Source organism: Microtus pennsylvanicus, chromosome 13 (assembly GCF_037038515.1).
Source record: "Microtus pennsylvanicus isolate mMicPen1 chromosome 13, mMicPen1.hap1, whole genome shotgun sequence".
Taxonomy (NCBI): Eukaryota; Metazoa; Chordata; class Mammalia; order Rodentia; family Cricetidae; genus Microtus; species Microtus pennsylvanicus.
In genome coordinates this window covers 20,241,159-20,254,231 of record NC_134591.1, presented here as the reverse complement: position 1 = coordinate 20,254,231, position 13,073 = coordinate 20,241,159, and the positions used below count along the sequence as shown (strand labels likewise).

Below are 13,073 nucleotides of genomic sequence, written 5' to 3'. Positions count from 1 at the left end.
ATCTAGACAGTATGTATATTTATACAGTGTGGTGTATCTAGACAGTACGATATATCTACACAGTGTGGTGTATCTAGACAGTATGTATATTTATACAGTGTGGTGTATCTAGACAGTATGTATATCTATATAGTGTGGTGTATCTAGACAGTATGGTGTTTAGATACATGTGTGTAGATGCATGTGTATGGTGTATCTAGACAGTATGGTATATGTAGACAGTGTGGTATATCTACACAGTATGGTGTATCTACACATGTGTGTAGATGCATGTGTGTGGTATATCTAGACAGTATGTTATATCTACACAGTATGGTGTAACTAGACAGTAGGTATAGCTACACAGTGTGGTGTATCTAGACAGTATGGTGTATCTACATGTGTGTACATGTATGTGTGTGGTGTATCTAGACAATATGGTATATCTACGCAGTGTGGTGTATCTATCTAGACAACATAGTATATGTAGACAGTCTAATGTTTTCAGCCATGCTTTCACTTTAGTAGAGGAAGTACTTTGATGTTTGTTTTGGAAGAAACACTAAAACCAGCATGTTAGTAATTTGTTAATAAGATTATTGTTTAGCTTAAAGAATAATAAGTGACACCTGACATTGGTGAAAAGAAATTGGAGGTAAATTTTTCTAAATTGTCATTTTATATGTTCTTCATGCTTCCTGTACCATTGTGTGTTTTATCACTATTAACAAAATGGCCACTGGTATTTGTTGGACTTTGTATAAATCTGCCTAATCTTTGTGCTCTATTGCTTAGCATTTCTCAAGTTCTCAAGTTTTTTAAAAGAGTATCTACAATCTTTGAAGTGAATGTAGTATGTAAACCTAAATGGCCAATCTTATGACTCCCCCTGGAAAGTATTAGTATAATTAGAACGCTGACGTGATATGACCTAGCGCACTTTGGATGCCTAAGAATGGAATGAGTATCGATTAGTAGTACATGGATCGAGGCATTCCTCAAACAGCTCTTGCTATTTTAGTGATCTAAGACTAACAGGTGAAGCTTTTTACTTTGGATGCATGTTTATTTGACACCCTGTAGTTCTGGTTGGTTACTGTGTTAAAAGCCAAAGAACCAATCACTTCGGCCTTTAAGGCACAGTCACATGATGAAATTTTTTTTAATGACCATGAGATGTTGCTTTGGCATCCACTGCAATTTTTTCTCTTTCATTGAGAGATAAAGAATCTGTTTACTCCTTTAGTGGAACAGCTATAGTTTATCCAGATTTAAGAACTATAAGTTTTAAAGGTACCATCTACCAAACTCTTGCTTTTCTCAAGTTTTTTTGAGAGTTTCAAGCCACATTTCCCCTTAGCTTTCACTATAATGTTACCTGGGAGCTATTTTTGCTTCCTGAGAAGACAGGCCTAGACAACTTGAGGTTGTTGCTCACTCAGTGCACAAGTCCCTTTGTCAACATTGATGAGGTTATGACATAGTTTGTGTACCGAATGGCAAATTCATTGTCTCCTAAAGCAAATAAATTTGCCTTAAGAAAATTCTGTTCTAAAAGTTCTTGCCAAGGTTGGACCAACATGTCACTTTATAGGAAGGCAAATTATCATAGTGAAATGGCCATGGGATACAGACAGAATTGTTTATGTCTGAGGACTATGTGGGAGAGATTGGTCTTCATTCCTTCACTCATGAGAGGAGATAATAGTGACCATTTCAAGAACTAAATCTTCAGACATGGCACCTTCTGTTCACCAGTGTGGCTATCTAGAAATGTCTCCTTTTGTGCTAAATCTACAAATTGAGTTATTCGGAACTCCGGGTCATTTCTAATTCAATTGCCAAGTCTTCCCCATTACCCTGAAATAGTTCGTTAAATGATTCGTTGAGTTTCTTCAACAAAGACAAGAGACTCCAGTGTAAAATGAATCAGGACCATAACTCCCTGACTATCTCCAAAGTCAAAGGAATTGGCCTATGCTTTCCCTGTTGGTGAGAGTCAGTTTACACAGATGGTCACAGTAAGATGAATATATTTTCCAAGATATCCGAGATACTTGTTTCTCAAATTTTAGTTTCGCTGGCATGTCTTTTGTGTATGATCTATCTCATCATGCCTGCCATCAAGATGAATTGTGTTTTGTTTCATGACGCTGCTGAAATCTTTTGAACTCTTTGACTCGTATTCTTCATACTTGTATCCTTTTCTTACTGCTTTTGTTTCCAGAGGTTATGGGCAGCAAATGTTTTCTGAATATATGTTATCAGGTTTCAGTCGGATTCATCTTTAGTTTATCTAAAAGTGATTTACCATTGCAAAACCTATTGATAACGAAGGGAGTGCAAGCTTGAAGCTACACATGGTTGGCTTTGAATGTTTTGGAAATCCTTTCAGCTATATAGTGAAACTCTTAATAGTCAACGTATAGATTTTTTAATTGAACATAAAGTAATTCATATAATTTTAACTCCCCCAGGAATGAAAACTAAGACTTATTTTATATGTACCCAATCTGCCTATGTAAATGTGTGGGTATGGATATTGGCGCCCACATGGGAGCCACAGTGTGATGGTGCTTATGCATTCTCAGTGAAGAACTATGAAAATTTAGGTGATTTTTTTTAATTAAATGAACTAGTTTGGTTTAACATTTAACCTTATTCTATAGGCATTGAGTTTTTTTATCAGGATTGTTCCCCCTACGGGGACTGCTGTTAGATCTCTAAAGAATGTCCTTATGGTTTTGAACTGGATCTATGGATTGGTGATAAGAGGCTTGTAAAACCAATATATGGGGGTCTACATAGTGTTCCTGTTTGAGATTTACTTTCCCCTAAAGATTCATAAGCAGTATCAACAAATATACTACACTCTGCAGTGTTGGTATGGCCGTCATGTTGGCCAGGAGATTAAAAAAGATTAGCTAAGCATTTAAATAAAATTTGTTGCACATTATACAGCATGAATCCTCAGTCTGTGATGAACAGCCATTTATTCTGGATTCTTATCTTTTCTCCAGGTATTTGGTATAGGTGCCACACTTATTTTTCAGTCCGTAAAACACTCTCTCCAAAGCATACAATCTCTAGATGACTCTGTGGAGCTCATCTATTCGGGGATTCTTGTTGATTTCACAAGGTGCCTTGTTGTTGATGTTGTATATGTCCATATGACACTCTCCAAAGCATACAGTCTCTAGATGACTCTGTGGAGCTCATCTATTCGGGGATTCTTGTTGATTTCACAGGGTGCCTTGTTGTTGATGCTGTATTTTATTGTCCATACGACACTCTCCAAAACATACAATCTCTAGATGACTCTGTGGAGCTCATCTATTCGGGGATTCTTGTTGATTTCACAAGGTGCCTTGTTGTTGATGCTGTATTTTATTGCCAAGGATTATCTGTTGAGCTAGACATTTGCTTTTGGCCCACGCTGCTTACTTTAGGTTAAAAATTATAGATGACTATTTTGTCATTTGCCTTATTGTTAAGAAACAGTCTCATTTAAGGACAGACTCTATAAAGAGAGATAAGACTGGGCCATTTCTTCCCCCGTGGTGTTCACCTTTCCGTCAGTAAGATAACTGCGGAGAGCAGCTGGTTCTGCGGTGATGTAATAAGTACCGTAACAGAACTCTGTGCAGAGTGCAGTGAGGCACAGTTGAGGTGCAAATAAGTTTCTTGGCACATTATGTAACATTGTTCCAGTCAATGCTACAGACTACAGAAATAATTCTGAAGATGTGTGTAGGAAGAGAGAAAATATGTGAAAAACAGTCAGGTCTCTCAGAAAAGATTTCAGTAAAAATATGTAGTCTTTAGAGTTGGGGTAATTCATCATCTCAGGAAGATATGTAGGTTGGTGTGTTATTTTTTTTTCTGCATAAACTTGGTACGGAGCATCTTGGTTTTAAATTCAGAGGTATTCAGATGACAGTGTGCTTATAAATACAGGTAATCAAGGTCAGCATCTCTTAAAATTAGTTGGGTATGAGTTCAGGCCATTGATTTATTTGTCTCAAATTTTGTAACACACCTGTCATATGCGAAGCACCGTACTAAATGATGAGCAACGTAGAAGTCAAGATTTGCTGCTGTTGACCTGGTTACTTAATCTTAAAGCCCTTGAGAAAAAGGTCACTGGTTTCTTTTCTTTTGACACATTGTGGGGCAATATATTCCTAGACAGGTAGAAATAAGGCATGTTTTATACTGAGGTGTCTTCAGAGTAAAAAAAAAAAAAGGTGATGTATCTGTCTTTTTAATTTTAAATGGTTTATTTTTGTTAACTGTCATTTTTTATGCCTTTGTGAGTCAAATGGATAGGCATGTCTAGATCGTTAACTACAGTAGTAAACCCCATCTCCTCTATTGGTTCTAACAGTAGAGGATACTAAAGAAAATTTAAAACGTGAAGAGTAGGCCATGCCAGACATCGCTAAACTGGGGGCAGAATTGTCTGTGTGATCTTTCATTGGTCCAGCAATGGCAGCTGCTGTGTGGCTGGCGCTACCTCCAAGTTGAGTATCAATACAAATAATGCAGTAGGTTAGGTATACCCCAGAATGTCCGGGGTCGGGTGCTTTGTGGGAATGCTGTCTGGCATTCCTTTTCTCCATATGAAACCTTTATGAGAAATTATGCCAGGAGCAACTAGAGAAATTTTTTTCAAACTTGTTTGTAAATCCCAAGGCCAGCATAGGCTGTTGCACAGCTGACTGGTAAGAGACAGGAAGGCTGGCACAGGCCACTCCCCTTCTCTTTTGGTCCTCAAATGTGCTATCCCAAATGTGCCGCCATTCCTGGTGGTGACGTCAGGGAATGCTCAGGCCTCTGTTGCCAACCAATGTGAGGAAAAATGAATGGAAAAGAAAGCTTTGGTTCTATCTAAAAGAAATTATAGAGGGGAGCAGAAAAACGCCAGAGAACCCAGTAGCCCCCTGTGCTGAACCCTCCACATGGGCTTCTGCATAGAAGGCAACGAACTGTGCATTCAGGATAGACATCGCTTGGTTGTCTGAAACTTTTCAGTTATGTATGCTAATTAGGTGTTTTAAATTGCATAATATATGTGGGACCTGTCTGAAAATGTATTATTTTCTCATAAGAGAAAAGGATATGTATTTCATTCTATTTTTAAATTTATGTAACCTAGTAGGCAGATAAAAACATCTTACCCAGAGTGTCTTATGAATTAAAGGTTAAACACAATTAATATGTCTAGCAAACTACAATAGTCTGGTATCACCAGGAATTTCTGCTTTTCTTTTTCTTCGTTTGAACAATAAAAATCATTCTCCACTTATTACATTGAAGTGGGTTGGATATATGAAAAAGAATATCCTTAATCAGATAGAGTTCAGCAGTTGTGAATGTATCCTATTTCATGTTTTTCTGCGTCTTAGGTCTTTTCATGAAAGCAAGAGATCGTAGAGATTATATATTTGTATGATGTGTATAAAATAGAAGTTATTGCCTGTAATGTATATATGTACAAAATGTGTAATTTAGCATAGTTAATGCATGCTCTTAAATTTTAAGCTTTATTACAATTTTAATTTAAAAAATTAAAATACAATAGTTGTAATTTGATGCATTTAGAATTGATACTTCTAATATGGCTGGCGATTTTAACATTGTGTTTCTCTTTTTTTTCTTCCCTCCCTCCTACCCTTCTCCTCTCAACAGTCCTGGTACCTGGGCTAGCTTGGTTCCTTTCCAAGTGTCAAATAGGACACCCATCTTACCGGCAAATGTCCAAAATTATGGTTTGAACATAATTGGAGAACCTTTCCTTCAAGCGGAGACAAGCAACTGAAAAGGGAAGGAAACACAACAATAGTCTAAGAAAATTAGGGGAAAAAACACTCAAAGCAAAGGAAAAGAAGAAGACTGGAAGAAAGGGAGGAAGGAGCGAAGCTGAGGAAGAAGATATGAGGAAGCATGACAGCACTTACAATCACTAGTTCCCTTAAGGTTGACACTCTAACGACACGAAGGGTCGATGATATCCCACGATGCTAAACTGCAGCCCCCCCGCAACGTAGCCTTTGTTCATGAAGTCCGCTGGGAAATAGATGTTCTGTCTCTATGACAATATATTTTAACTGACTTTCTAGATGCCTTAATATTTGCATGATAAGCTAGTTTTCTTGGTTAGTATTCTTGTTGTTTACGCATGGAGTCACTATTCCTGGTTATCCCACCAAGGCTAGGAGGCGGCATCAGAGGTGCTGGGGACAGAGCCATGAGCCAGCCATTTTATAAGCACTCTGATTTCTAAAAGTTAAAAAAAAACTATATATATATATATATATATAAAATCTCTGTAGCCTTTAGTTATCCGTACAGATTTATTAAATTTTGGCCCTTAACCCAGCCTTTTCCAGTGTGTAACCCAGTTTGAAATCTTAAAAAAGGATTAAAAAAAAATGAAAAATAGGAAAAAAAAACGGTTTGAACTCAAAGGCTCTATGGAAGAAATGCCTCTGTGTGGGTAAAGTGTTACCTCTGCATGCAACAGTAAAAATTAATATAATATTTTCCCCACAAAAGAAACACTTAACAGAGGCAAGTGCAATTTATAAATTTATATCTAAAGGGGAATTGTGATTATAAGTCCTTCAGCCCTTGGACTCTAAATTGAGGGGATTAAAAAGAATTTAAAATAATTTTGAGCGAATTTATTTTCCCCTCAGTTTTTGAGGGCATTTTTAAAAAAGGCATTAAATCAAGACAAATCATGTGCTTGAATGGAAAAAAAAAATGAATGAAAACACAGCACTTAGGTTGGCTTAGCTGCAGCCTCCTCAGAGGTCGAATTATTTATTTAAAATTACTGGTTGCATCAAGAACCCATAGGGTGTACAAACGGTTCTATAAAATCTGCATCGTAGAGACAAAGAGGCAGGTAAATCCATGTCACCAGGGTAAAGCTCCCAGCGTCCAGGCTGGGAACAAACGCCAGGGCATAGGGGAGGGAAACACGCTCTTCAGAGAAGTGCCATCGGGGTGCTGGCAACGTGCATGGTGCTTTCAGACATTAGCCTTGTTCAACCCATCTCTCGTATTGACAGATCCATAGTGTGCATGGGCAGACACATGTTGCCTCTATGTCTCTTGAAATTTTAATTAAAAGTACTCTTTCCAGTAATCCTAATTTGCACGAAGATATAATGTCCACATTACGTGCCTTGCCTTGAAATTTAAAAAAAAAAAAACAAAAGACAAAAAAAACCACAAAAGTGACATCACTACACTTGTTTTGCTGCATTTATTATCGTTTTAAATCTTTACCATTTTTATGATGAAATATTTTGTACTCCAGACGAAGAACAATGTGTGACATCATGGATTTTTTAGACAGTTACACCTTTATCTCACGTTTATAAAAGCATATCATGGCTGTGTATAGTTGCCGCTTCAAAGTTGTAATCGACCAGCAATATTTTCAGTATTTTGGTGTTTTTTCTATTAACCTTTCATGTTTTTCATCTTCCAATTAATATTTGGGGGAGGGGTTTCAAATTTATACGAATTATGCAATACCAAGTTTTGCCTATGTAGGTAGTGCTTTTAGCTGTATTGGTTATTATAGGTAAGTACACAGATTTGAGAAGAAATAATGTACGCTTTTTTTGTTTGTTTGTTTGTTTATTTGTTTGTTTGTTTTAATTGACCAAAGTGGGTACTGCTATTTTTGCAGTGTGATGAGGTCCTTTTGTGTACTGAGAGATGGACAGGGGATTTTTTTTAATATACATATATATATATATATATTCCGGAGGGTGGGTGGGAGGATTTTTAACACTTTACAGTGTGGCTGTGAAGCAGGGCACCCTGAGATGGGCCTGGGCTGCAAAGCGACTGTTCTGCCTACTGTGACAAACTTCAGCTTACACAGGTTCCCCCCTCCCCCCCACGTTCCCACCTGGGGTGCAAGCTGAACTCATTTCTGGTTTTCAAGCTAAGAAAATGGGAAGAAAAAGCAAGCACAGTGAAGCCTCCTAGGGGCAGACTTCGAACTGCCCTGTCTTGTTTTAGTTGTGGTGGATAGTTTTCCTGAAAGTTCCGAATCCACAGTGGAAAGTGAGCCTGTCTCATATTTGGCAGAGACGTTTCTTGAAGTGCCCACGTAGCAGATGTTGGCTGTTTCACACTTCTGAGTTTAACACGGGAATAAGATTTCTTCTACCAAACACACTCGCCCATCTGGAGGGAGGGCTCCCCCATCCTTCCCGGCCTTGTGTCATTTTATCAATGGTAGGAGATGATTGATGTTCCTGTGACTTAGGACTTCGAGTGGATGGCAGTGCACTTGGGAGTTTGTTCTCTGACATCCGGAAGGTTGGCTAGAGAGAGGGTGACTCTTATTGAATGTATTTGGACTGATAGATTAAAATCAAAGTTCAGTTTTTAAAGAACAAAAATAAGTAAATCCTTTTCTTTTACCTGCCCTTGTAAACTGAAAACTGGAGCAGAGAGAAATATAGACTTTTAAGCAACTAATTTTCCTGTGGATGAATTAAACCCGTTTGATAACAATGGGAGGGGCTTCTTTTTAAGGGATGGTACTTCAAATATATATATATTTGAGTTAGTTTCCCCTGAGGGCTGGAGATGAATGAAGGCCAATTGTATTTTGTCTTCCCCAACCTGGTCCTATTGAGTGTATTCATTACTCCAAGAAGATCTTTCAGAATTAGTGACATACACAGTAGATTGTCATGAGGCTCTCCTGCCCCCAGCCCCCATGCCAAGGCCTAATAAAATAAACTGTCAACTGTACGCATAGCAGATCATTTACTAGCGAGTACTGTAGAACGGTGCTCATAGGCCTGAGCACTGTCTCTGACTAGTCCATTCAGTTTGATGTCGAAATGCTGGATAGCACAGTGGGCCAAGGAAGCCCCACTGCCTCTGTGATACTTGCTCTGCAGATAGCAAATCTTCCCAGCCAAGCTCTTTATGTGTTTCTGACCTATTTGGTGGAAAACGCAACCTTACAGGACACAGTATTCTTTCCAGGCAGACTCCTCTTCCCGTGGCCAGTGATTGAACAATTCTTGCTAAACGACATGGCACACTGTGGCATCCCTGCCTGCCTCTTGGGTACAGAGGCCTAGAGCAAGTGTTCCTTCTTTTCCTAAATAATTTTTCTTCTTTTTCCTTTTGAGATAAACTTATTAAAAAGCACTACTATAGATAATCTCAAGTCCACTTTTAGCCTCCTATTTTTTTTTTTTAGAAAAAAACCAGGAAGTATATTCTGACGAAGGGCCCCATTTTTGCAGGTCTTGCACGCCCCTTCTTTACCCAGACTGCAGAGCTTCAGGATGGTGAAGGTCACCCAAAGGCATCTGTAGGGGGTGATGTCTCCAGCCTTTGTCCTTCGCTTTGCAGCCCACCACTCACAGTGCCTCTGAAGTGTATTTCCCCAGAGTGACGTGAGCAGTCAAGGCTTGCCTAAGGAAAAAAAACCTGAGAGGCAGTGAAGGAGACTGTACATAAAGACATGGCAAAACCTTAATTATAGCAATATAGTTATCGGGTAATGTTCGGGTGGGCAACTCCACTAACAAGGACGTGACTGAATCTGTGACGCTGTGAGCGGCGAGAAGAGCGAGGTCTTCGTAACGAACCGCCTACCTTGTAGACAGTAATTTGTACACTGTATAGTTTTGTTAAGAATTTTTTTTTTAAATTAAAATTCCCATGTTTGTAAAGCTAACTTTTTAACAATTATAATGGAACTGTGTGTTGTTTCCATTTTTAAAGTAAGCAAGAATATTCCTTGTTTAGAGACTGGACTTGAGTTAAAACTCTCCAGGCTCTTAAGTTATGTATTAAAAAAAAATCTGTCCATGTTAGGAGATGTTTCACAGATTCCTGTGCTTGAAAAGCATAGGACACTAATCCTTTTAAAAAAAAGTGTAAATGGAGAAAAGTTATATTTTATGAAGGTTATTTTGTTGTATTTAGTATTGGAAAAGTTGGTTTTCAGAGCATTTCAGAATGTCGGAAGCACCGCGCTCCTTCGTTAGTATATAAGGCCTTTAGCAAACTTTTTTTTGTGTGATTATTCCATGATGGTATTTAAGGTTAAGTTTCACAGAGCATTCAGGATAGGCAGAAACAAAAAAAAAAAAACAAAACAAAACAAAAAAAAAAAAACCTAGTGCTATGTCTCACATAATGTGTCCTCAGGGAGCAGAATCTTGGATTTGTCACTTGTAGCTTCATAAGGACTCAACGGAAGAGATTGCGCGGGAACATCTCAGCCGCAAAGCAGGGCATGCTCTCTACCTAGATGCAGATTCTGTGACTGTGTGAAACAATGAAGGCTGCAGAAAGTTACCCAATCAGCAGACAGTATTCACTCTCCATGCAACACGCCGACAGTCTTGCCGGCAGATAGGCCCCACGCATGACACTCAGTATAGTTTACATGCTCCTGCCAAGGTCTTTGGTTAACATTAACCAGCTGCGTGCTTCCTGGACTTTTAAGAATTGGAGTTAATATATTTAAAAAAAAAAATTTTTTTTTAAATGTGCAGGCTCTTCAAGTTCAATAGTAAAAACTCAAAATTGAATGTTTTTACATGCTGAAGGAGCTGGAAGCCGCCTTCTTCATATTTTGCACTTTCTGGTAGTTGCCCTGTTTTTTTTCTAATTCCTTAAAATTGTGTGGGTGGAGTGGATCCCTGCACTGGGGGAATAACATGGACCACTGATTTTGCCCTTTGACCCTGCACAATGACCTTTGCATCAGCCAAACTCATTGCCATGACAACTCTTTGTACTGTGTGGTGCCACAGATCTGTTGGTCGCATTGTTAATAGTAAAGGGGACAAGTTGGAGACGGTCAATTTTTACATTTTTTGTTGCAATTTTTCTTCAATGGTTGTAAGTAGTTTTTTTTTTTTAAAGATAAAAGGGTTCAGTAGTTAATACTCTTTAGAAATATCTGTGTGTTGCAATTCAAATGTACGTTGAGATTGTGAAAAGCGCTTCAGTGGCACTAGCCTACGGGGACCCTAGATTAAGCCTTTGATAACGTTTATTGCATGATACAGTACCAGTAACAAAAGGTGGCCTAAATACATGAGAAGCAGTAGAAGCTAGTGACACTGAAGCCAGTCTTGTATTACTGTATTTTTGACAGAATGGTTTTGAAAACTGTGCTACAGGGACTGATGTGGCAAATATATCTCTTTATGCAGAAGGAAGTCTTTTTTTTTAAAGAAAAAAAAAGAAGTATGGCTTATTATGCATTCTTCATCGAGGGCATTGAAGTTGCATGGACTGATAAAAGTTGATGCAAAATGAGAAAGAAACAAAAAAACAAAAAAAAAAACAAAAAACAAAAAAACCAGCAAAATGTTTACCAAAAACTCAAACAAGTGAGCAGTGCCTGTTCAATTTCACAGTCTCTGTTGAGTTCAGTTGTAAATATGTTTCAAATGACATTTTCTTGGGAAAAAAAAAATCTCTACAACATTGTGGAATGTGAGGGGCAACTGTTTTCCAGGCACAGGCTTCTCGGAGCTGCATTAGAGCGTGTCTTCATCAGGCTGTTAATTTGTGCTTCTATCACAGAGAGCTTTGAGTATCCTGGGAAGAGGTGCCCCCCCACCGATGTTTCTCTGAGAACAACTTTCGTAGGACTGTGTGTTTCTTTAGATACATTTAGTACAACTGTAGGCGACAGTAGTCAGTTATTGCTTGCTAGCTACACACCAGGGTTGATCCACTTTAAAACTTTTGGCATTGTGTCCTCGCGGGCCATAAATACAGAACCTTGTGTTTTAATTAGATTTTTGAAAAAAAAAAGGAAGGCACATGCACAATCTCCATGTAACAAACCTTTCGCAGTGGGATGTATTATATGACAGTTACTTAATTTCTGGAGTTCAGGCCTCTGGGATGGGCCTCGGAGTGGGCCAGAATGTTAGTGAAGGTTTTATTGTGCCCAGTTGGAGGATAACGTTCTTTGTGTACTTTTTGTGGGTCGCAAATGAACTCAATTGCCACAAGTTTTAAACTGGTGTAAATCAAGCTTGACTTAATGTGATTGTTACTGTTATATCCAGCCTATACTGCTAGCAGCTGCTCATACTGCAGTCAATTACTGGAAGCGGATATATTTCCTATGCAAAAACTGTTTAAACAATAAAGTGAGCTATGCTACAGACTCTGGCCTCGTGTTTTATTTTTCTCAATGTCTTGATGCTCTTTCCGCCTCACTCTTGGGTGAGTAGGATCTTGGAAATTGATACTGACCTTAAAATTCGGGCATTGGGTGACACCGGTTTAATTTCCCAGCAGCTGGGAGGGTTAATATTTCAGTTCAATACTGAACCATTTATCTGTATAGTCCCCCCCCCAAGATCTTTTCACAACGACAATAAAAATAATAGCGCAGGTACAGAGTTTCAGCCCGAGAACAGCCTTCGAGCTGTGATTTGAAGAAAGTGAGTACCACAGAGACCAGACTGTGGTCTCATGGACATAAAACCACAAGGACACACATGATCTGAAAAGGGAAGGGAAACCCTAGCCCCTCCCTATGGCTGTGGGTTTAGCGGTTATATGAAAACTGTAGAATTTTGTTCTGCAAATATCTGAGAAGGGGCAACATCTTAGGTTTCAAAGAGTGAGCAGAACGTCAGTAGGGCTGATGCTCTTTTTCGGAGTGGGACCCGAGGACTGAGTTGAAACCCATCTTCACCGAATGCAGTCTTCAAGAGTGGAGTCAGCTGGAGGTCAATAATAGCTCATTGAAAAGGAATGGGCTTAAACGGTTCCGTGATCTTTTTGAGTGATGTGCATAAATAAAATAAAAAGTAATGAAAGCTTCTTTAAAAAGAGAGAGAAAATGCCTGGAATTTGAACATCCTAAGTGAAGACTTGCTGAGACGCAGCTGAGGTCCTGATCGCTTCCTACTGCATCCAGACCAGTTCTGTATGGTGTGTTCACACTATGTGTAGGGTTCCGTGGGAATCTTGACTTTGCTGACAGAAATGTGGCGTCTTGGACGGACTATGCACAAAAGGCTAATTGGATTTTGTTTTTAAAAAATGCAAATTTT

The 13,073-nt window shown here is 38.7% G+C and overlaps 1 protein-coding gene across 7 annotated transcripts in view; it reads left to right on the top strand.

The window, feature by feature from the left end:
- Nfib (nuclear factor I B) overlaps positions 1-12,175 on the top strand; it is a 221,967-nt gene extending 209,792 nt beyond the window's left edge. For all 7 annotated transcript variants that reach the window (XM_075946294.1, XM_075946296.1, XM_075946292.1 and 4 more), the window contains one exon: positions 5,671-12,175. In XM_075946294.1, the coding sequence (XP_075802409.1) occupies positions 5,671-5,800 (130 nt within the window). In that variant the 3' untranslated portion in view covers positions 5,801-12,175. The remainder of the gene's footprint in view (positions 1-5,670) is intronic.
- Positions 12,176-13,073: the final 898 nt, after the last annotated feature.